General features: G+C 37.9%; 2 protein-coding genes and 1 long non-coding RNA gene across 8 annotated transcripts in view; 1 reads left to right on the top strand and 2 right to left on the bottom strand.

The window, feature by feature from the left end:
• LOC119244595 (uncharacterized) overlaps positions 1–16,021 on the bottom strand; it is a 56,429-nt gene extending 40,408 nt beyond the window's left edge. For all 3 annotated transcript variants that reach the window (XR_008551774.1, XR_008551773.1, XR_005125086.1), the window contains exon 1: positions 15,465–16,021. This is a non-coding gene — a long non-coding RNA (uncharacterized LOC119244595). The remainder of the gene's footprint in view (positions 1–15,464) is intronic.
• Positions 15,927–22,952, top strand: LOC119244594 (cytochrome c oxidase assembly factor 6 homolog). 4 transcript variants are annotated; one of them, XM_037510409.2, is made up of 3 exons: positions 15,927–16,065; positions 16,847–17,006; positions 22,592–22,952. In XM_037510409.2, the coding sequence occupies exons 2-3, from the start codon at positions 16,863–16,865 to the stop codon at positions 22,685–22,687; spliced, it is 240 nt and encodes a 79-aa protein (XP_037366306.1). In that variant the 5' UTR covers positions 15,927–16,065; positions 16,847–16,862; the 3' UTR covers positions 22,688–22,952. The 4 variants fall into 4 exon arrangements, with proteins under 4 accessions (XP_037366306.1, XP_037366304.1, XP_037366303.1 ...); XM_037510407.2 differs by lacking the exon at positions 15,927–16,065 and adding an exon at positions 16,090–16,123; XM_037510406.2 differs by lacking the exon at positions 15,927–16,065 and adding an exon at positions 16,146–16,331.
• Positions 22,914–25,571, bottom strand: part of TARBP1 (TAR (HIV-1) RNA binding protein 1) — a 66,992-nt gene continuing 64,334 nt past the window's right edge. Inside the window, exon 30 of the mRNA XM_037510403.2 lies at positions 22,914–25,489. Coding sequence (XP_037366300.1) covers positions 25,321–25,489 — 169 coding nt within the window. The 3' untranslated portion in view covers positions 22,914–25,320. The remainder of the gene's footprint in view (positions 25,490–25,571) is intronic.

Here is a 25,571-nt window from a genome sequence, read left to right as displayed (position 1 = left end):
CTCTGACTCCTCCCTTACCTTTGTCTGCCGGGATCATAGAAAACCTGCACTGTGGCCCATTCCAGCTCCATACACACACACACACACACACACACACACACACACACACACACATATACATACATACATATATACACATATATATACATATATATACACATATATACATATATATACACATATATACATATATATAAGGAATACAAAGGGAGAAGAAAGGAAAAGAAGACACATTTGAAATAATTACTGAGAATTTCCCCCAAATTGATGTCAGAGGCCAAACCAAAGCCCAGAGAACACAAAACAGAATAAATACCAACAAGCATAAATTTAAAAAAAAAAAAAGGCACCTAGGCATATAATTTTATTTTTTCTTTTTTTTTAAAAAAAGATTTATTTATACAAGCACTGGGTACAGTCAGAAGCACGAGAGGGTGAAAGAATTCACCAGAGTCAGAAACAGAACAGGCAGACTGACGAAATACACTGCTGAGGGGAGCAGCGGGCTCAGCAGGAAAGGTCTGTCGCGCCATGTGGGACCCTCGTCAGTGGTCTGGGATCGAACCAGCGCTGCAGAGGCTGCAGGCAGCTTCGCAGCCCAGTGTTCAACCACTGCGCCACCCGGGGAGGCCCTAGGCATATAATTTTCAAAAGACATTACAGAAAATCAAAGATAAAGGAAAAAAAAAGCCTAGAGAAAAAAAAAAAATAAACACCTTACATTCAACTCAGAAACTATGAAGACAAGAGAGGAAGGGAAATATTAACAGTGTTAAGAGAGGGAAAAAAAAAAAAAACACCAATTTAAAACTGCTCCACAAAATTTTCTTTCAAAAATGAAGAAACAGGGCCTCCCCGGTGACGCAACGTTTGAGCGCTGGGTTTCAAAGCTGCCCGCGGCCTCAGCAACGCCGGTTCGATCCCCGGCTGCTCCCTGGCCACACTGGAGGAGGGTCCCACATGGCGCACAGACCTCTCCTGCCGCCCACTGCTCCCCTCAGCAGTGTACTTAGTCAGTCTGCCTGTTCTGCTTTCCACTCTGGCTCTGGTGAATTCTCTCACCCTCCCACACTTCTGACTGTACCCAGTGCATGTATAAACAAAACAAACAAACAAACAAACAAATAAATAAGTAAAACATGCCTCTATTTAAAAAAAAAATGAAGAAACAAGCAAAAAAAAAAAAAATTGAGGTAATTTTTGCCAGTAGCTCCACCTGGCAAGAAATGTTAAAGGAAGAACTTTAGAGAGAAGGAAAATAAGTCAGACACTTGGATCTACATAAAAGAAGGACATCAAAAAAGAAATAAGTAAAGGTAGAATAAAACTTATTTTTTTTTATTCTTAATTGATATAAGTTTGTTTCAAATAATACCAACAACAATGTACTTGATTATGTATGCTTTCATATATATATATATATATATCTTATATATGTTTATGTATAAATGAAATGCGTGACAAAAGTGATACAAGGAATGGGGGAATGTAGGGTAAATGAAAATTATCAGGATTTTCTGCTCGCCCATGTTAGTATTAATGATAGGCACCTGTGGGCTGGCACGTGTGTCTGATGTCGGACACCCAGAATAGGGTGTGGGCATGTGTAAGTGGGTGCGCCTGGGCTGAGAGACTGTGCTTCTAAGTGTGGCGCCACAGATGCCACGAGAGCAAGAGAGGGAGAAAGAGCAACAAAAGAGAAGCAGAGACCACAAGAGAATGCCAAAGACTCCAGCAAGAGTGAGGATTGGGGTGGGGGGTGCCTGCTGTGTATCTAGTTGTCGCACTACAAATGATATAAAAGCCTGAAAAGCCACTGAGGGCTCCAGGACTCTCCTTTACCCATCTGCCACAGATATCCTGCTCTGCATCTTGCTGGCATTACAGGGGAGAATTACAATAATTTTATTAGTAAGGTACTCACACTACATATGAGGTTATATAGTAGTATTTGTAGATGGTTGGAGAGTTGTAAACGTATTGCAAACTCTAGAACAATACCTAAAAAACAAACAAACAAACAAAAAAAAGAATAATATGCTTAGAAGAGAAAAATAATTAAAAAATATTCATTAAAACCACAAAAGGCAAAAATGAAAAAGCCAAAAGTAGGGACAAAGACCAAGGGCAACAAATAGAAAATAGCAACAAATACAGTAGAAATTAATCCAATTATTTCAATAAACACTTTGAATGACTGGTCTAAATGCACCAATAGAAAGTCAGAGATTGTCAGAGTAGTTGAAAAAACATGATCTAACTGTTCTCTATAAGAAACACACTTTAAATATAAAGGCATGTATAGATTAAAACACATGATAAATAGATAAAGATACCATGTTAGCAGTAGTTAAAAGAAAGCAATAGTAGCTATACTAATTCAGACAGAGCAGACTTAAAGGAAAGTTATCAGGGATAAGGGAGGATATTACATAATGATAAAAGGATCAATTCTTCCAGAAGATATAACAGTCCTTAATGTGTATGCACCTAATAATAGCATCAAATTTCAGAGGCAAAAACTGATAGAACTGCAAGAAGGAATAAATGAGTATACTATTACAATTGAAGAATTTAATATTCCTGCTCACAGAAATAGACAGATCTAGCAGGCAGAAAATCATTAAGGACATAATTGAATTCAACAATATCATCAATCAACTTGATATTTCTGACATCTATAGACTACTACATCCAACAATACCAGAACACACATTCTTTTCAAGATCATATGAAATTAATATTCACCACGGTATACCACATTCTGGATTATAAAACATCTTTAATAAATTTAATAATAAATAAATTGTAAACAATAAATAGTATAATATCTGCTCTTGTAACACGGTGGAGTAAAACTAGAAATCAATACCAGGAAAATCACAAAATACATAAAAGTTAAACAATACACTTCAAAATAATACATGGATTAAGTAAGAAATTGTAAGAAAAGTTACAAGTATTTTTTAGCTAACTGAAAATATAACTAACCAAAATTTATAGGATGCAGCAAAAGTGCTTAGAGGGGAAATATCATAATTGAATACATATATCAGAAAAGGAAGATCTAAAAATCAATGACCTGTTTTGAACTTCAGAAGCTAAAAAAGAACAAATTAAATCCGAAGTAAGCAGAAGAAAATAAAAAATAAGATGTAGAGCAGACATCAGTGAAGTTGAAAGCAGGAAACCAATAGAGAATATCAACAAAAAGCAAAAGCTGAGTATTTTTAAAGATCAATGAAATCAATAAGCCTCTAATTAAACAAACAAAAAAGAAAACAGAGAACACACAATTACCAATAACAGAAGTAAGATAAGGGTCATTGCTACAGATCTCATGAAATTAAAAGAACAACAAAAGAATACCTTGAACAATTCTATGCCCACAAATTTGGCAACCTAGATGAAATAGAACAATTACTTCAAAGACAATTCATCAAAACTCACACAAGAAGAAATAGGAAATCTGAATCCTATGCCTATTAAAGAAATTGAATCAATAATTAATAACCTTCCAAAACAGAAAACACAAGGCCCAGATGGGTTCACTAGTGAATTCTACCAAACATTTATCAAAGAAATGCTACCAATTTCTATCATCTCTTTTGGAAAGATACTCAGAAATTGCCTAAAATGAAAAATCACATGATCTATCAGTAAATGCAGAAAAAGCATTTGACAAAATCTAACACCCATTTTTGTTTTTTGTTTTCTTTTTTATTTTTTTAAGATTTATGCATTTATGCATATAAGAACTGGGTACGGGCCAGAGGGTGGGGGGGGGGGTGAGAGGATTCATCAGAGACAGTGGGGAACAGAACAGGCAGACTGATGAAATACATTGCTGAGGGCAGCAGCAGGTGAGACAGGAGGGGTCTGTTGTGCCATGTGGGTAGCTCACTGGCGGGCTTGGGGTTTGAACTCCTGCAGCAGTGGCTGCAGATTGCCTCATAGGTCTGTGTCTTAACCCCTTGAGCCACCAGGGAGGCTCCTAATACCCATTTTTGATAAAAATTCTCAGTAAACTAAATAGTTGAACTTTCTCAACTGATAAAACAACCAAAAAACATACAACTAATATAATACTTAAATGCTAAAGAAACTTAAATATTTGCCACCAAGATCAGGTACAAAGCAAAAATGTCACCTCTAATCACTTCTTTTCAACGTTGTAATGGAAGTCCTTGCTACAGAAATAAGCTAGAAAAGGAAATAAAAGTTAAACAGATTTGATGGAAGACATAAAATCCATCTTTGTTTACATATGATAATCTAACAGAAATTTTTTAAAAAATTAACCAAGAAATCCTCATGAAACTAATGAGAATAGCAAGGTTGAAGAATCCATGGTTAATTTATGAAAGTTAGTTGCTTTGTTATTGTGGAAAGTTAGTTCCACAATAAGCAAGTGGAATTTGAAGTTAAAAACACGATTTACATTGGTGTTATTTACAATGGTGCTATTTACATTAGCACCATTCCCACCAAGCAAAATAGTTAGATGTAAATGTAATGAAATATGGATAAGATCTCTATGAGGAAAACTATAAAACTCAGATACATGAAATGAAAGAACTAAATAAATGGAGATATTGTTGATATTTATGGATAGTAAGATTCAATAGTGTCAAGATGACAATTTTTCCCAACTTGATCTATAGATACAATCCAATTACAATAAAAATCCTTTAACCTTTACAAAGTATATTATCTGGTAAAACTTGAATAAATAGGAGTTGGAGAATATCCTAATAGGAATATTGTGTTTTATAGTTGATATGTGGGAGCAATTCATGTGCCACCTTTTAGAATCTTGACTGTCAGCAAAAGTGGAGTTAACAGAAACAAGTGAGCAGATATGATGCCTAGTGCAAGATGGGAAGGGAAGAGTCCCCCAACTCTGGTAGCTGAGCTGCCCTTTTGGTAGGAAAGTATGTGCCAGCTTCATGGAAGAGATAGCTGACCTTAAGATTAGCTCCCATTGCTTGTATTCCATACTGTCTGAGTAACTTGATAATAACCTAGTTTTCCTTGTACTGCCTCTAGGAAAAAATGAGCTGTTTCTGCTGACAGAGGTCATTCAGTATACATGGTGAAAGTTAAAAATATTCCTAAAAAATATAAAAAGCTGCTGGTTTATATTGTGAAAAATCCCAGCAATTTGCATTATGTATATTTAAAAACTGATTTTAAAGTGTACATGGAGAGTAAAAAGACCCAGAATACCAACAAAATTTTAGAGAACAAAATTGGAGAGCTGACATTACCCAACTTCAAGACTTGTAAGAGACTGTGGTAACAATGAAAAAATAGAAAAATAGATCAATAGAAAGCCCTCAAATAGATTTATTTATAGAAATAATTAAACTGATCTTTCACAAAGGAGCAAAGACAATACAATGGAACAAACATAATCTCTTCAACAAATTGTACAGAAACAACTGGACATCTATATGCAAAAACATGAATGTAGACATAGACCTTATACCAATCATAAAAAACTTAAAATGGATCATAGATAAAAATATAAAACACAAAAAGTATAAAACTTATGGGGCGGGGCAGGAATACTGAGTCTAGATAACAGATGAAGTTTAATTTATAGAAAGAAACTAGGCAAATAAAAGCTGCAATTTAAAACATACACAGGGGAAGGTCTTATCAAGAATAGGAGCCATTTCCCTCTAAATAGCTGCAGAGAAATCCTGAGCTATAATTAAAACATGAAGGGGGCAGTGCTGGGCATTACTTAGGCATACAGCTAGATCAGGAGAAGACAGGCAGCTGAAGCATATAATCCTGGGGTTAAATCCTAGAATGCTTGATTACCACAAGGATTATCCTGCCTGGGAAGGTTTGTTTGAATATTTGAGCATGTTTTTGAGATGGTAAGCAGAACCCAGCTAAGATGAGAGAACTCTGGGCTCCCTAGACCCATAAAGGAATTGATGCAAGTGATTCTTGTGTATAGTGATTTTCTCTGAAGAGAAAGTCCTGAGATAAGACTCCTACCTAGTCGGTCTGGGAAAGACCCCAAAATAAGGAAGGCAATCACCCACACATCCCACACAGTTATAAATCCTTTCTTTCCCCTCACTTAAAAGAAATAGGTCACCAACTAAAACATAATGGAACAATGAAAAATACGAACAGATAAACTATAAGATTCACCAAGAATATAAGTAAAATCAACTCTGTGAATGAAGATATGAAATACCAAATCAAAAGTGTTACAGACTCACTTCCATGAAGGGGAGGTGTCCATTTTCCTCACCCCCCCTCCCCCCACTTAAACGCAGCTGCCTTGGACAACAGGTCCCAGTGTGCCATGAACTAGATCTTCTGAGTGGGGATGCTATTGGGAACCAGGGATGGAGTTGAGTGGCCAGGTGAAATTATATAACCTGTAAGGCAGGTGGGATTGGGGGCTTTTGTTTTCTGACTTTCACTTGTACCCAAGGACTTAGAGAAGATATGGAAGGAGACACAGAGAGGAAAGGCACATTGTGATACTAGGAAAAACCATGTGGTTAAGAGACACATGGAGAGGATCCTCCTAGTCCTTGGCAGAGACAATGGCAGCCATTATCTTGATTTGCACTTGATTTTTACATTTTCTTTTTCTCCTTTTGTTCCAGCTTTCGGGGACCTGTCTCACCCCTAAGGTACCAGAAGATACCTTAGATTTGTGGCAAGCTTTTAGGTCTCAGTGGCCCTACTTCAGGCCAACCCTGTTTGTGGATTTGTCCATGAGGGGATGGGCAATTTGTGGGGAAGAGGTTTATTGGGAAACTATTATTAGGAATATCCTCTCTTCTCTTCCCTCTTTATGCACACTGTAGAGATCTTTAACACTAAGTCTGCTTCCTTTGCCTTTATACAGTGGATGGCTAAACCCCTTAAATGTGGGATTCCTGGATGCCCCTCGTTCATTGTCTAACAAAAGTACTGTCATCTAAGGGAAAAGAATAAGTTGAATGAAATAAGAAGACTTTAAAATAAGGTATGATTAATATTTTCAGAGGATTGCATAAAATAAGAACAGGTTGTTGAATCATATGGGATCCAGCTCTAAGCTCTGGGACTCTAAATGTCAGCTCTCGTGTTTGGGTCTAGACCTGTGAAACAGATGATGACTGTATCCAAATACCATGAAAGTTTTGTGTTGTATCCATGGTAGAAGTGCTTACTTAGCAAGAGAAAAAATTAACCTGTGAAATCCTTCTCAGGTACCATGAATCCATCCTCGTATTACAAAATACCTTTTACCAGGAGTGGCAAGCATCCATTTGTGTTCCCATTCTTGGTTCTGAAGGGACAGGTTTCCTTGCTATTTGAAAGTACATATGAAGGCAAGAAAAATGTATTTTGTAGAGTGTATTTACTTTTGTTAAATTACTTTTTTAATCAAATAATGCTTATCCATTGATAAGGTCTGATTATTCTTGTCCCCCCAAAATGTAAATGCTAAAATCATAGGTGATGGCATCCTCTGGAGTGAAATCCTTAAAGAGGTGGGGTCTTTGAAAGATGAGGAGGTCATGAGTTGAGCCTTTAGAGTGGGATTAGTGCCCTTATATTAGAGCCATTAGTCCCACATGGCTCACTAGCCCCTTCTGCCACGCGATGATACAAGGAATATGTGATCAGAAAAGAAATTTCACCAACCATGCTGGCCCCCAATGTTGAACTTCTAGCTTACAAAGTGGTGACTCCCAAACATATGCTTAACTTAATTCAGTTATCTTTGACATTTTGATGATTTTTAGTCACCTAAAAATCCATACCTATAAGCATGTTTTAAATGTTTGCCATAATGAAGGTATACTGTCAAGGTAAAGAACAAAATATATTTTTCTTTTAACTTGATTCATAAGTTTTAAACGTTGAGCATATGGTTCATGGGCTTCTATTTGCCCCAAAGTACTAAAAGCTGTCCTGGACAGGCAGCAATATTGCTTAATTTATAGCACCCAACTAGCTAATAAAGGAAAACAGGCTAGTTATTATAGCAGAATTTTTTTTACTCTAACACATCCATTTTGTTTCCACATTATACCCTACAGTTGATGGTGCTAACAGTTGTCACTGCCCAGATTCTACTCAAATAAGGTCATCCTGCCTGAGTGTACATACATTCTCAAAGCTCTAGCGTCCCAGTTTGCAGGTGTCAGTGGCCCAGAAGAAAATCTGGAGATCAAAAGGGATCAAAACATTAAGGGACGTGCAAGGGAGAGGGGCAGCACCAGAGTTTTCAGTAACATTCCCATAATAGGAGTGAAAAGTAGGCTCCTTATACCTATTTACAAAGTTAGCTGATTTGCTCAGCAGTAATAGTTTTTAGCACTTCTGTGGACCTGAGAAGAAAAGCCAAGAGGAGGGGAGTGGAGAAGAGAAGACCTTTTGAAGTGCTTAGTGGCATAGACTATATTGTACAATGGGTGGAAAAACAGTCATTGGTGACTGAGTCAAAGTGTTTCTAGTCAAAGGACTAGAAATCTAAATGTAAAGAAGTTTTAGGTCTTGATCAACTTGTTTTATTTCCCTTGTTATGTCTAGGTGATATGATTTTAAAAATTCATTCCAAAATATGTCTATTTGAGTTTTAATACATTGAAGATGAGACTTCTAGGTAATGAAAAAGCATTGCTATCTTTTAATTGGCAGTGCTTTTTCCTTTCTTAATGGTACAAAAGACATGGTACAAATTATAATCAATACATCCTATACTTGAGGAAACATAGTAATTAATATTCTCTGTAAAGGACTTTTCTCCTTTAAGGCCAAGATCAAGTAACTGTTAACATACAGTGATATTAATAATGAAAATTTACCTTTTCCTTTTTCCTATAATACTTATCTAATATACTATATATAAGATTTTTTAATGTTTATTGTTTTTCTCCCCGCCAGGATGCACATTCACTAGGACAGGAATTTTCATTTATATTGTTCTCTAATGTCTCCCTGTTACAGACATATCTCTGTGAAAAGGGGAGGAGGCCTCCCCTGGTGATGCAGGAGGTTGAACACAGCGCCATGAAGCTGTCCACAGCCTCTGCAGTGCGGGTTCCATCCCCACCAGCCTCGGAGCAACCCACATGGTGAGCAGACCTCTCCTGCCGTGCCTGCTGCTCCCCTCAGCAGTGCGTTTCGTCAGTCTGCCTGTTCTGTTCCCTGCTCTGTCTCTGGTGAATCTTCTCACCCTTTTGTGCATCTGGCCTGTACCCTGGTTCTTGTATAAATAAATAAATCAATCTTAAAAAAAAAAAAAGAAAAGGGAAGGAGCACTGAAAGGTTGCCATTTTCCCTGCTCCATCTTACACGCAGCCACTTAAATTACAAGTCCCAGCATAACATGAATCAGACTTCCTGAGTGGGGCCAGCTGGGAAGGAGCAAGGTAGATGTATGAAGGGAGAAGACAGGGAAGGAGAACATGGAGGAGAGACATGTAGAGAAGAGATATCTGGGAGAGATATGTGGGTGAGAGACATGTGAGAAGGTTGCTTCTGACCCTTGGCAGCCACAGGAGCCAGGCTCATGATGTGGTCTATTTTTATTTTTTTTAAAAGAAAAGATTTATTTATACAAGCACTGGGTACAGTCAGAAGCGCTGGAGGGTGAGAGAATTCACCAGAGCCAGAGCGGGGAGCAGAGCAGGCAGACTGAAGTACACTGCTGAGGGGAGCAGCAGGCGACAGGGGAGATCTGCACACCATGTGGGACCCTTGCCAGGAGGCTGGGGATGGAACCGGCGCTGCAGAGGCAGACAGCTTCGCAACCCAGCACTCAACCGCTGCGCTACCAGGGAGGCCCTATTTTGAATTTTGAGTCTCTCCTTTTAGGTAAGTATGGAACTTACCTAACCCCTTTCTTGTGAGTTCCTGTCAACAAATACCTTAGACTTCTAGAAAGTTTTCAGATCTCAGTGGCCCTGCTTCAGGTCAAGCCTGTTTGGCTGGGCATTTGTCCATGAGAAGATGGGTCATTGGGGAGTTTTATGGAGAAACTGTTATTTGAAATCCTTTCTCTCTCTCTGCACACAAATTTTATTAAAAGTCATCCACACTAAGAGTCTGCTTCCTTAGCCTTTGTACATATGGATGGCCAGTCCCCTTTTAGAGCATGCACCCCTTAACAATTTAGGATCCCTGAGTACCCCTCAGTCATATGCTAACATCACAAGTCCCTAGAATAGTGTCTGGCACATAGTAAGTTCTGGAAAAATATTTGTTGAATGAATGAAAGAAATCTTTTTATATGCTACTCACTGTTCCAAGTCCTTTGCATGGATTATTTTATTTAACTGTCACAACACACCTAAGGTAGATCTTCATATCATTCACATTCTCAGCTGGGCAAGCTGATGTTCAGTAACCTGCCTTAGGTCACAAAGCTGAACATCAGGAGAGGTAGGATTCAAGACCAGTCTGGATTCAGAACTTAAACACATCCATTGTATTCTGCTACTTCTAATACTGCTTTTGTTTCTCTTCTTTATTTTCCTTGTCAAACTCCTGTTGTGGGCTCCCACCATATTGGATGCATGCCTCTCTCAGAGTTCTTATCATTTATTTGAGAATAATATGGTCAGTGTTCTCAACTGGACCGAGCTTCTCAAGGATAGGGACCTGCTCTTATTCATCTTTATGTCTCCAAGCCCTAGCTCAGTGCTTGGCACTGTGCAGATGCTTAATGTCTGTGAAAAGAGTTGGCCATGTAAATATAGAGTAGAAAACATAAAAGGATTCAAAGGTTCCTAACTGGCAGGCAAAACTTGAAGAACAAATGAAAAGGCGCAGCTTTGAAGCTGTTGCTGAGAGAGAAAATTCTGAGCCCAGCTTTGAACTTATTGGATTGATGAGCTGACAAAAAGTGGAGATGTCCATTAGGGAGCTGGAAAGGAATGCTAGGACAAAGGTTCTTTCAGGACTAAGACACAGACTTGCAAATCTTTCTGGTAGAAGTGCTAACTGAAGTGATGAGAGCTCACCAAGGAAAACAGAATGCAGAGAAAAGAAAAAAGAAAGAAAAGACAGCTTCTTGGAAGATATCTATAGTTAATGGGAGGAAAAAGAAATTCAGAAGGATCTCTGCAGCAACACTGAAGTCAAAGGAACCTCTCCTGTTTGTGTCCTTGAGTAGGTGTCTGTGATAACTGCTTTGTAACACAGCACAGATTATAAATAAAAGTCTGTGGGCAGCAATAGAAAAACAACACATACGTTTTCAGTGCTACTGGGTCTGTCTGGCCCTGCCCACCAGTGGTTTTGGGATCTTCTTAGTTCAGACTAAAGAACACCCACATGAAATTTCCTCTGGATGGCAACAGCCAGCACAACATGTCTTCCACCTCTTCACACTGACTGCTCTTCGCCTCCTCTCTCCTCCAAACATAGGCTGGGAGATTACACCCCCTTTGTGTCAAAACAGTACATGTGAAATCAGCTTATGGCACCCACATTCTTTTATTTGCCCATAGTCTTCAAGATTCTGTAAGGTGAATTTGGTTTTTGCAATTCTTACCCTGTATTATTATTGTTTGCTTATCAACACCTCAAAATTTCTCTTCTAGTTGTTTTTGTTTTGTTGGATAAACCAGTGTTTCTCAATTAGTGAACCACAGACTTCCTTGGAGGTAAAAGTAGGGGACCATTCTTGAAATTCATTGAACCTCTTTGGTGATTCTTTCCTAGTCTAAGCCTTAGGCCCACAACACTAGCCTATAGGAATTGGTTAGCTGCATAAAGTAGCAGAGAGCACTAGATTACTGGCTTTTGATATAGAAGAATATAAAAGATATTCCTGTGCCTCTGAATCACATACAATGTTATAAGCCAATGTTACTGCAATGGCATTTTTACTTTAGTAATCATACCATTAACGTTCTGTATGACCATTATTTTTACCTTTCTGTGAATAAAACATACTAATGATGATCTTCCTCAAACTATTACTCTATTTGTTTAAAAAATGAACATAGCATTCATACATAACTATGAAAAGACATACTTACATAGATTATTTAAAGAATCATTATAATACAAATTCCCAGGTCCAAAAATAGAACATGATCAGTATGCTCTACCTACCCTTTCTAATAATATCCTATTTCTCTTTTCTTAATAATTTTATTATTCATGTATGTAGCCTAAACAGATCAGCTGAATTTTGCAAGATTTTGAATATAAATGGAAATGCATGGTATCTATTCTTTTACTCAATATTGAAAATCAGCATGTTATTGTAATGTATAGTGGCTACACTTAGCTCCTTTTTATTGCTGTATCATACTTCACAGTACGCCAATACATAATTTACACATTCTATTTTGATATGTTTCAATTGTATGCTGTTTTAGCTGTTACAAAAATGTACAAGAATCTGTAGAATAGAATTGCTGAGTCAAGGTGAATGTGTATCTTCAACTTTACTGGAAATGCAACACTATATCCAAAGCAATCATACTATCAGTATAAGGATTCTCCTTACTTCATCTGTGTTACTATCAGACTTTTTAGTAATTCTTTGGACTGATGGGTGTCTAAAGTATTGCACTGAGCTTTTCATATTTCTGTGTTTACTAAAAAGGATATGCATATTTTCTTATATTGGTCACATGTATTTCCTCTTTGGTGCATGTCTATCTTCAAAACTAGATTGTCTATTTCTTATGGATGGGTAAGTGTTCTTTCTATATTCTGAGTAACAATTCTTTGTTACCTGTTTCAAAAATTTCTTTCCCCACATTGTGATTTTATCTTTTCCACTCATGCTAGGGGGTAAAGAGGTAAAGAAAAATCCTGGTTTTATTGTAGTTGAATTTATTGGTCTTTCCCCCTATGACTAAAAAAGATTCTTCTCAACTCCAAAGCCATAAAAATATTTTTCCATACAGATCCATATAATTAGCTGAAATCTTTGGATTTAGATGTGCTTTGGAACACGCACATTTTTTGAATATCAGAAAAGCACTATGGAACATATATTATGTACTACTGTAAGAACTGGGATAGCACCAGTAATCACACACTGATATTTCTAGAGAAAAACAATCACCTAAGTGATCTACAAAGGATTATTGTGTCACTAAGTCACTTTTTCACCAAATGAGTTCTAAGGAGCTTGATATTTCAGAGATTTAAGGATTTTTCAATTAGTGCAAAAGTTATGGCTTCATACAATAAAAATGGGATTATTTCAAAGCTTGGATAAACTTGTTGGTGGAAGAAATAGGCTGGAATATGCGTGTGACGATTCTTTACTATGCATTCAAAATAATGGTTTAGGCTTATTCGTATTTTCTACTGTTGACTCAGCTAATTGTGATTTTCTCACAATGTGTATATTCATCAAAATTGTATTTGCGGGGCCTCCCCTGGTGGCGCAGCAGTTGAGCACTGGGCTGCGAAGCTGCCCTCAGCCTCTGCAGTGCCAGTTGGATCCCCGGCCACCGGCGAGGGTCCCACTTGGCTCTACAGACCTCTCCTGCCACGCCCACTGCTCCCCTCAGCAGTGTATTTCATCAGTCTGCCTGTTCTGCTCCCTGCTCTGGCTCTGGTGAATTCTCTCACCCTCCCGCACTTCTGACTGTATCCAGTGCTTATATAAATAAATAATCTTTTAAAAAAATTGTATTTGCATTAAATTGTTTTGTTTAACAGATGTTTTAACCTTTTTGATGTCTATAGTGTTCATTAGTAAATGTTTATTAACATCTCTGCTTTTTTGCTCAATACTATCAGATACTCATCAATTTTATTGATGAGTCTTTTCCGCAAAAGTTAACTTTTGGATATTAGGAATCTAATAAATGCAATGTTATATCACTGAATTGGCTCGAACACTAGCTTGTTTCCAGATTTCCATAGTGGATTGCTTTCACTGTGGACAATTATGAGCTACTAATTTGATGTTACTGACCATGAAGCTAGGAAGAGGTGAATATAACTGGTTCTCTTAAAATGGTTCTCAAACTAGTTCTCTTAAACTAGTTTGTTTCTCTTTGATTCATTTCAGTCCTTAACATTATTCCCCTCTTTTTACATTAATTTTCTTTTCTTTCTTGATTTATTGCAAAGGGGTATCTAGCTAAAGCCCCTTAAGACTCTTTTTCTAACATACTTAAGTAAGGTTATAAATTTCCCTCTAGGTACTGCATTAGATCAAGTCCACAAGGGTTGCTATTACATTGGCTCTGCTCAAAATATTTTCTCATCATGACTTTTTTAAAGATTTATTATTTTTATTTATTTATGCATACAAGAACTGGGGTGTAGGCCGGAGGTACAGCAGGTGATTCACCAGAGACAGAGTGGGGAGCAGCACAGCCAGATCATCATGATTTTTTCTTTGGCCACAAGTTATATGGACTAGTTTTGATAGTTATTTAATGATTTTTAGTTAGTTGTATTGTAGTTTAAAAAATGTGAATGATGTCAGTCTTTAAAATCTGTTGAGAGCTGCTTTATAGCTATATGCTGAATTTTGGTAATATATTTGATCTCATAGAAATGTACATTATGATTTTGGTTGTGTTGTTCTACATATGTTGAGTCAAATTTGTAAATCACATTACTCAAATTTTTTACATCCTTTTTAACTTTTCTTTTGCTTCTCTTAATCACTGCTGAAACTTTGTTAAAATCATCCAACATGACCATTTTTTTGATAAGTCAATTTTCACTTTGTATTATATATATATTTGTATCTTACATATATTTACCATTAAGTAAACAAAAATATATTTACCATTAAGTAAATATATGTAACTACCATTAAGTACATGTAAACTTAAGTTAAAAATATACTTAAGTATATTTCTTTTTTCAACTCAGATGTCATCTAAGACTCTTGACTATACTTAAAAGATAATATTTTTAAAAAGATATAAACTTCCCTTGACATATATAGATACAAAGAAATGGGTGACTCTGGTAAAACTAAAGTAACCCACTATAAGTAATTCTTACCGAAATACTTCCCATATTGTAGAACATATGTTTGGTGGTACTGAGTTTCACATAACCACCCTGAGAATGTGTATATTAAAATTGGAAAGGATCAAACACTAGCTGAATACAGAACTGTGAATTGCTTATGAGTTTTATAAGCACTTAGAACTTCAAAAGAACTTGATGATGGAGCAGATGGAATCTGTTAAGAGAACCAGATGCCACAAGACTAATTGACCTTTATTAGAAACGTGCTTTTAAATAAAAATTCTGAGATAGAACTCATTTGTATATTAAAATTTGAATTCTTTCAAAGTACACGGAGCAGCTCTTTTTCGTCCCTTTTAAAAATACCTTGGTGTTTGGGCAGTAAAAAAGCACAAATAAGATTAAATCAATAATGCAAATATTAATTTTCCTCACTCTCCTACCAATTCATACTAGGTCCTGCAAATTTCAGCTCCAAGACCACAGATTCTAGCTGTAAACTCTATAATGAGGCTCACCTTTTCATTCCACAAACAATGACATCGCAGCAGAACGAAACTGAGTTCAAATACTCTTTGACTAGGTGTCTCCAAAATCCAACTAAAAAGATCTTTTCCATCCAAAAAGAAAAGCTCTAGCGATCAAGGTGAGGTGATGGTGCAAAAAGTACCAAGATTAAGGCTCAAGGAGGGGCCTGGGAGATGGGCCTCTTGGGTTCTCATTGAGTCATTCATTTGTCCTGTCACCCGCCTCTCTTTGGGGCGTTTCATTCATTCTTTTTTTCTTTTCCCTATTAATTTCGGAAGCGAGGAGTTAAGCCCACAAGGCTCTCTGAAGCTTCGTCCAACTATCATGCCACAGGTGGGAAACTGCAACACAAAGCCGCTTTGTCGGCAAATAACCTTTCTGGAAAGATCGCTGGGCAACAGCTACCTATGGAAACCTAGATTCACGTAAGGGGCACAGCTCGTCAGAATTGTGAACAACAGCGGGAAGAGAGGTACGAAGCCACTCAGGAGACCAATTGCGCTCTGAGAACCGGCCAGAAACCACTCACGCCCCACGTGACTGCCACAGGCCCCGCCCCCTCGCGGCACAGACCCGGAAGTCACCCCACAGGTAGGCGAGCGGGACCGGAAGTCCCGCCCCCTCGCGCTGCAAACGGTAACTCGCAAGGGTCAGTCCAAAGCCGGCGAATTCTCCGCGAGAATTGTTTCCGGGGGGGTCCTGGGGTTTGCGCCGCAAGGCCGCGAGCGAGCAGGCGACCCTGCGGCGCCAGTGTCAGCCCGGCGTCCTGCCTTCCTAATTTAGGGCTGCTTGACCTTTTCCTTCCGTCGGTCCCTGGGGGAACCCGGCTCTGGGCTGGCGGCGAGTTGGGCTTGCTGGTGGGTCCAAAGGGGCGCGCGTGGAGTATGGACGCGGGAGGTCGCTGACTCCTTTAGCCCCGCGTTTCTCTTCTGCAAAACTGGGTTTCATTCCTTGCTCTGCTAGGTAATTTTACACCCCCGCCCCCCTCCATGCAGTTGTTTGTACAGTATGATGGGTCCAACAGCAACCCCTGGGAATAGGGCAGTATGCCCCAACCTCCTTACCCGCGGGGAAAGCGCAGAGAATAAATGAAATTCTCCAGGGGACAGGCTGTGTGAGAGAGCCGGGAGTCTAACTCGGGCGCTCTGTGACCAGATTGCTAATCCAGGGTTGAATTAAGGTACATGAGATACACTTCAAAAGCTAGTGTTCTTGTGAATTTAGAATTGATTACTTTAAGCTCAAATTAAAATCTCGAGGCTAAAGTTTAAGAAGAGGAATGTTAGGAAGAAGAACAGTGTTTTTTGCCTTGCCTTGCCGTCTCTCAGATTACAGGTTCCTTGTTAATGTCAAATGTCACCTTGGCCCACAGATTGAGCCCACTAGCCATGGCAGCCCCATCTATGAAAGAAAGGGAGGTTTGCTGGGGAGCCCGGGATGAGTACTGGAAGTGTTTAGATGAGAACAGAGAGGACTCTTCTCAATGCAAGAAGTTAAGAAGCTCGTTTGAGTCAAGTTGTCCTCAGCAGTGGGTAAGTCACATTTGGATGTGTTTCTGTTCACTGTTAAAATACGGAGCGCTTACAGCCTGAGTAAATAAAGCTAGGAAATAAAGCACCGCTTGAGGCATGTCAAATCAAGTTTCTGTGAGCAACAAAGAAAACCTTGCCTGTTGCTTGTTTTATGTACTTGTATCCAGAGTTCAGAAATATTTGCTCTGTATTGGTCGGGAAAGGGCAGAACAATTCTAAGTCAGGTCCTGCTGGGCTGGTTGGTGTGAGACTGGAACCTGGATTTATCTGCGCTTTATCATGTATCAGGCTGCTCTTAGTATGGCAAGTAGTTTGAGAACAGATACTTTTACAAATGAAGTGGGCTGGGCTTTCATCTTCATCACTCATGCTCCCACTCCCATAGCCCCATAACTACTCATAACTACTACTCCTACTTCTACTCATAACTCTTACACCTCAGATTTCTAAATCTGAGGCTTACATGAAACCACAATAAGGATGTGATAGAGGGTGGGGCTCCTGTTAGAGGGGGTAATGAGCTGGAAACGAATGCTGGGAATAGAAATACCTTTAGATTTTGAACTCCTCTTTTGGAAAACCAGCCACCCACCTATCTCCTATCTCAGCCATAAAGGTCTAATGTCTGACTTCACATATAATTTGAAAACTGATAAATGTGGGATCTTATGATTGGATTAATGATTTAAGCAAAAACATTTATACATCTTTCCCATTAGATAGATGCATTGAAAGTAACTCTTAGTTTAAGAAGTAGGTGGAAAATGTGGGAGATTGTGCTGACATCAAACATAATTCCTTTAAGATCGTGATACCACTACTGCTGTGTTGCCTGTGTTTTCCCCTCCTTGACCTTCTAATTCTGCTCTCTGGCGCCTTGGTCAGTGAGAGCAGTGTGGGACTAAGAGCAGGGAAGAGCTTGGGGCTATGTGAGTGATGAAGATGAAAGGCCAGCCTTTGAGGTTAGATATGACCAGTGTCTTGGCAGTTTCCAGCCCCCTCCTACCAACCCCCTCCCACCAGCCCCCTCCCACCAACCCCACACACATTTTTTTTTTTCAAGGAGAATCTTGTCACTATTAGACCTGTCTTTTGACAACCTAACCATGATTTTCCACCTGGACTGCAAGTCAGAATCCTGTGATTTTTTTTTTTTTTTTTTAATAGCTATGTCCCAGACCGCACCTCAGATCTATTAATTTTCTGGAAATAGAACCCAAGCTTCTTTTGAAAGGGCTGTGGCTCTACAGGTGATTCTGGTGTGTAACCATGGTTAGGGATTACTGTCTTAACCCCTCTGGTAAGTCACACTTAGTTCTCTTTCTATCCTCTCGCAACTCTCTAAAACCGCTGCTTTTTCTCCAACCAGCAGCTAATACACTGGTCCCACTCCCCTACTTTCAGGGTAACTTCCATTCTCTGCATCATAAAATGGTGTTTTACAGCTAGTCAGTTGCTTCTTTCTTCTATGTCTCTTCTATTCATCCACAGGCTGAGTGCCATGTCACAGGTCTACCCTTGCCAGGTCATTGTGTCTCAGTCACAGCTACCAGGTATATGCTCTAAGCACTCCAAAGGTGTCATCTCTCTCATTCTCACAATAACTCTAAATACCCAATTTTACAGATGAGGACACAGATACATTAAGATGAAGTCACTTTTAAGTGCAGAACCTGGATTTGAGCTGGGTAGTCTGAGTGCAGACCCCATGCCCTTCCCTACTCCACACACTTCTTCCTGTGCCTGTCATGCAAGAGAAGGATACATGATAATACCTTGTACAAGTCTCATGTTGTTCTAGAAACTTAGTCATAATTCAAGTGTATATAAATACAAAAACCTTTTCTCATTTGGGCTTTTACAATCCACTTTCCCATTACATTCCTTTTTCCCCTTCATTTCTAGCAGCCACTGCTGCTTGGAGTGCTTTCCTATGTGTTAAATGCCAGTACTCTGTAGAGTCCCCTTTGCTGCTACAAACTCTCCCAGTGCAGTCTTGTCTACAGCCATGGTTTCAAGCACTACTTATGTGCTAATGCGCAAACTGTCACTTTCAGCCTGGCCCTTTTCTCCAACCTCAGAAGAAGTGCCTGTTGAACTTTCTGTAGCTTTTAGTCTGAGTGATAAGAGGAAGCCATTGGAGTGCTTTGAGTTTGGTACTAAGGAGACAACTGAGGATGTAAGAGGGATGACTGTCAATTGAAAGGAAGTGACATCAGTGAGTTGTTGACACCAATGCAGGGCCCTAGAGGGACAGTGAACAGGTTGTGGGTAGAGGATGGGATGCTTGGACTTGGGGTTATGGTACAGCTGTGGTTGTTCGCCAGGGAAAAGTCTAGTCTTTGATCCTCAGAGTAAGGTAAATTGAAGGGCAAGATCATTCAAAGGTCAAAGAACTGAGGGGCCAGAGTATTAGGATAGTGAAATCACCCAGGAATTAGGTAATCATGAATACTGTTGAAGAAAATGACAGTGACCTGTAAAGTTATGGATGATTCCAACAAAGGAAAGTGAGTACTGCACTGTCATATCCTAATTGGCATCTGCCACATTTGACAAGGATAATTGCTTTCCCATTTAAAACTGTTTTCTTCTATAGCACTACACTTTCTTCTTCCATAACCGAATTTTCTCAGTCCACTCCCTCAGTCCTTTGCTCCTTTTTTTCCTGTGTGTTCTACTCAAGTATTACCTTGTTGTTGTCTTATCCAGTAATCATAGAATAAAAACAGAAAATTTTTTCCAGAAAAATGTGTGAGAGGTAAGTGGGAGGGGAAAGAAATGGGAGGAAATTTGAGTGCATTCTGTGTAAGACTTTTGTTCTCATTAACTTTCATTTTCATTCAGTCTTGTGAAACCATTATATCTGTTTTATACAATAGGAACTAAATCTCAGGAAGGTGAAGTACATTGTTCAAGAACATCTAACCAGTGAAGTAGTAGAGGGGGATTCAAATGTAGGCCTCTATGATTTCAAAGTTAGTCTTTTTTACTCAGCTGAAACCACAGCCAAAGAATAAAGATAAAAATAAAACCACCAAATAGAGGGCTATAATACAAATAGAGAGCTAAAAATACAAATTCGTTGCATAGTAAATATGCCACTCATCAGTCTAACCTGGATAAAGATCCTATTTCAAGTTTCCTATTCCTTCATCACTTAAGCAGCAGCAGGGTCTATCATCTAGCATCATTAAGCAGCAGCAGGTCTATCATTCTAGCATCATCCCAGTCTTTCCCAAGTAGAACAGCCATAAATCTGAGATAAGATACTAATATCAGTTTCAGATACTGTGTTTTCCTTATGCATCTTTGAAATGTCTTAAAAATTCCAATATTTTGACATTCACCCTATCACTCTTTGTCTCATTTAATAGTTTAGGGGATACCTGAATCATATATACAGTGTTTCTCAATATATGCTTGATCCATTAGCCTTTTAGCGAAAGTGCCACGTATTGGGGGTCTTTAACTGTTAATTGAATGAGGAGGTGAATATTGGAGAGGAGAGCTTTTCAGGCAAAGTGTGGTGTATGTGCAAAGGCAATGGAAGCAAGATGCACAAGGAATCAGCACACTCAGGAAATTAGGACCTTTGCATGGCTAACATTTCAGGAACAAGTAGTAAATTCAGAGAGGATGAACAGAGAGGCAGAGATAAAGTGAAAGCCCTTGTTTGTCTTACTGAGAAGTTTGAATGTTGGCCTTGAAGCCAACAGGAGTATGGTGAAGGATCTTTAAATAAGTAGGTGACATCACATTTAGGTTTTAAAAAGATTATATTTGGCAGTAGTGACACATGATTTAAGGAAGGTAGAGAAATCAGTTTAAGGGTCATTAAAACAATCCCAATGAGAAATGGTTAGGTCTGCACTGTGTGACCAAGATGGGGGAGCAGATCACACATCTGAATGAATAATGATGCAGTCGTTGAATAGGTACTGAAAGAAGAGAAACACCTTTGGAGAGGCGCAAAGTCCCACACAGACTAGGGATGAAATGTCAGCAGGACCACTAAATGGAACTGCACATTAGGCAGTTCCAGACATGACTGGACATAAAGAAGTCTTAATTTGCCACAGAAATGTTAAGGATATTATCCACTTCCTCATGTGGCATACTTTTTATATTATACCTGTCCTGGCACAGTCGTCCCAAGGGCGCCAGAGCTAAATCTGACCTCCAGATTTAAAAGCTGTAACAGAGACCAACCACCAGAACTATGGGCATCTCACCAACCAAAGGAAAAGAATTATCAGAGGATTTGTGGGCAAGAGTAGAATTTAGGTAAAACTGAAATGAAGCAGTGCTTTGATATGCTCAAAAAAAAAGCAGCATTGTGTATAAATAGGTCATCAGCTCTGGACTAAGGAGTGGACAAAGAGTCCTATTTTCTTTATAGATAAATGCTGAGTATCATGTTCAGAAATCTCTTATTTGAAGTCTGCACCTGGGATGGAAATCAAGGGTGCTCTCTGTAAGACTTTCTCAGATTCTCCAGGCAGACATGGGGTGTTTCATTTTTACCTGTGGAACTTCAAAGATGTTTCTGGTGGCCTATGATTTTAGAGCACTTGGTGTTTTGGTAAATAAGAAAGCAGTCGTCACTCAAGGGGTGGATTAGAATATTCCATGGCTGTAGGGCAGTGTCCTCCCACTAAATGTTCACTTGGGGGCTGACTCTCTCATCCACAACTAGAAAGGGGGCAGGGTAGAGTTCTACATTTTCATTTCAGAGTCTAAACTAATTTACATTTACTCAGGCTCCACTGAAATATTTAAGAATTAAATCCCTAAGAAAAACTTTTAACTAAATGCCCAGTGTTTTCTAACATGGTATTCTGCCTTTGCCTTGTCTGCAGGGCAGCTCAGATGTAGACATGAGGACAGTTTTGTGGTCAGCCTTGCTTTTCTCCTTCTGTGACTTTACAGTTTCAGGATATGGGGCTTTAGGATATTTCAAATCACCTATGGCAAGAGAAGGATATAAAAATTAAAATGAAGTCCCTTATTGAATTTTAAATTTAATTTTTAAATTTAATTTTAAATAAATTAAAATTTATTGAATTTTACCATCAGTGTATACTTTTTTGCTATGTGTTTATTGCCTTAAATGTATGTTTCTGGATGAGATAAAGTTGATATAAAAATTATGGCTTATGAGTGAGCAAAATTTATTGAACTTATAGTTGATAACAAAAACTTATATCTTTAAACCATGAAGTCAGATGACCTGAGATCTCTGTCATCTCTGAACTAACTGAACTAACAACTCTCTGAACTAACACAACACGTTTCATATGTCCAAATACATGTATATTTCTTGAGGACAAGGTTTGTGGGTTATTCAGATTCTCAATAGGGTCTGAAATCCAAAACAGGTTAGCACTCAGTGGTTTACATCCTTGAGAGAGTTCTGTACATCTAGTGAACTGATTCAAAATGCTTCTAGAATACAATTGATATTCTCATACTTAATGCCACTTACATAATTTATATTGAATAATCTGCTATATTTGAATCTGTGCTTTTGTTTGTCTAAGCTATATAACTTACTCTTATTTCAAAACCCTTTTTCTCAACAGATAAAATACTTTGATAAAAGAAGAGACTACTTAAAATTCAAAGAAAAATTTGAAGCAGGACAATTCCAACCTTCAAAAACAACTGCAAAATCCTAGGATATTCCTGTTTTTCAGAAAAGTTGAAGCTATTATTTCTGGACATTCAAAAATCTCCACTGACTTCAGGACAAGAGTACTGATGGTAAACATCAGTACTTTTTCCATATAAACAACACTTAAATAAAAATGATGAAGTAACAAAAAAGTCCATCATTCAAACTATGAAGAATTAAAATAAAGTAATATGAAATACTTAGTTGTAATTTAGTAAGAAGTCTGTATTTTAAGAAAATTAAAGCCCATTATTAAAAAAACACAAGCACTCCCTTTTTTTTGGTTTGGAAGGATGGGTAGTAGGCAGATATTATACATACAGATATTGAAAAGGTAAATCACCTCAGAGATAGTATTTTTAATGCAGATACAAAAAAAATAAGGACTGGAACAGGATTAATCTTAAAATATACAGGTAAAATAACAAAGATCACCTACAAAAAAATCTACATCATACTTAATGATGAGACGATAGGTGCTTTTTCCCCATAATCAGTAACAAGGTAAGGATATCCTGTAACTTTTCCTATTGAACATTGTTCTGGATTCCTAGCTACTTCAATAAGACAAAAAAGAATTAATAATCATACAAATTGGGAAGGAAGAACCAAAACTGGTTCTGTTCAATGATGCGATTATCTCTATAAAATCACAAAGTATTACAGAGAACCCCTAAACTAGTAAGTGACTCTTAGAAAGATGAAAGTAAGGTCTGCATACAAAAGATCACATTCCTGAATACCAGCAATGAATAACTGGAATTTAAAAACTACACCATTTACAATAGCACTGGAGAAAAAAAAGGAAGACTTCGATGTAAATCTAACAATATATGCAGTACTATACACTGAAAACTCCAAAACACTTTATATCAGAGAAGATCTAATTAACTGGAAAGAGAAATTAGGGTTAGAAGATATAAAAATTTTAAGATATTCTTAAGTTCTCCCTAATTTTTTCTGTAGGTTGAACATGATTCCAATCAAAATCCCAACAAGCTTTTTTGAGTAGATATAGACAAGCTGATTCTAAATTTGTATGTAAAGGCAAAGAACCTAAGATAGACAAAATAATTCTGAAAAACAACTACAAAGTTGGTGGGGTTGCAGTTTCTATTAGTGAATGGTACTAGATCTTTGGTGGTGGGTGCAGTGTGATTCATACATTTATCAAAAAGTGAAGCTACATCCCCTCAAACTTAAATATTTTTGCAAATCAATTAAAAAATAAAAATTAGTGGTTAAAATGTTTAAGAGGAACATTTCATTAGTATAGCCTCTGAATAGCTCCAAAAAATATTTTCTAACTACTGTGGTAGCTGCCTCCAAATTCTGTGCCACTCTTCTCTCCATGAGGTGAAACTTATATTCCCTACTTTTGTAGGCTAGGTTTAGTGACTTGCTTCTAGCAAACAGACTGTGGAAAAAGAAAATAGCGTGACAAACGTTGCCTTAAATGACCGAGGGTAGTAAGTCATGCTGAGATGAAATGGGCACTGTGTCACTGCAGTATATTTTCCTTAAACCCATACCTTCCATTTATTTGATCATGAGAAAATACCAGACAAACCCAAATTATGAAACATGAAAAATATCTGGTGAGTACTCTTCAATATTATCGTCATGAAAGACAAGGAAAGAAAGACTCTGTCACAGATTGGAAGAGACCAAGGAGGCATGATTAAATGCAACTGAGTGTCCTGTACTGGCTCCTGGAACATAAAAAGAATATTAGTGGGAAAACTGGAAAGCTGAATACAGCTCAGATTTGTAGGCTCTAGTATAATGAATGGCACCATCTTCAGTATTTCTTGGTTTTGATTAATGTCCATGGTGATGTAAGACCTGTCAGAGGCATCTGTGTGGAGGGAGTATGGAAACTACAGTTAAAGTTCATTGCTGGATGGTGATAGTTACCATCAACTAAAGTAACCCAAATATTAAACAAAACAAAAAGAACAGAGACAGCAAATCAATCCTCCTGGGTTCCACCCTTACTTTTGAGACTGATGTGCAAATCCTCCTTTGGGTCTATGTTGACAGTTAATAGACTGTTTCTAAGCACTATTTGAATTCCCTGAGCAAAGGTGATAATAAGAAAAATTTCCTAAAAACATCATATCACCTAGTTCATGGATTTAAGAATAAAGCCATGTAAATATTATTTAAGCATTAGGAACTTTATAGGAAAACTAGGTTAGCATCTTGTCAAGCATGTTCTTTCCCTGGGAATAAGTAGATCCAAAGTAACAAGACTTTCACTTCCACCTCTCATGCTTTCTCATTTATGAATAAGGGTCTGGGATTCATAGGTAACAGCTGTCTTAATTCTACCTCATTCTTACCATTATTCACATTTCTGACAATACTAATTTTTATGAAATTATCTACAATTAATACATTGCTATATTTCCAACACTGCTTAAAATATTTTATTAAAGAAGCAATACATTTAGCTAAAATTTTTTATTAAAGAGGATAACGTTAGTAATAACTTTAAGGCACATGAAAAATTTTTGGCATTTCAAGAAAAAAATACAAATTATCCCAGTAAATTTCAGAATCTATTTCATTAGTCCAGAGTTTTAAAAATAGGTTTCAAAGCACCAATATCTCCTCTCAGATAAGGCACAAACTTCATGACTCGGTGTCCCCATTCTTAAGCAACTGTTGTCTGGTGTACTCCCAAATGAGCAGAGCTCCACTCACATGGACGTTTAGTGACCGAATGATGCCTTGTTGAGGGATCTCCACACAAACATCCAATTGCTGGATCAGATTTGCTGGAATCCCTTCACGTTCATTTCTGATGAAGAAAAACCAGAGAACAAAGGTCAGTTTTCTTGTAACAAATACATTTTTTTTTTACCAGATATTCTGAATGTTAC

The sequence above is a fragment of the Talpa occidentalis genome, unplaced genomic scaffold (genome assembly GCF_014898055.3).
Source record: "Talpa occidentalis isolate TD23 unplaced genomic scaffold, MPIMG_talOcc4v2.1 talOcc4.14, whole genome shotgun sequence".
In the NCBI taxonomy this organism is placed as follows: domain Eukaryota; kingdom Metazoa; phylum Chordata; class Mammalia; order Eulipotyphla; family Talpidae; genus Talpa; species Talpa occidentalis.
Note: the sequence above shows the minus strand (reverse complement) of the source record. Positions and strands in the feature narration are given on the sequence as shown.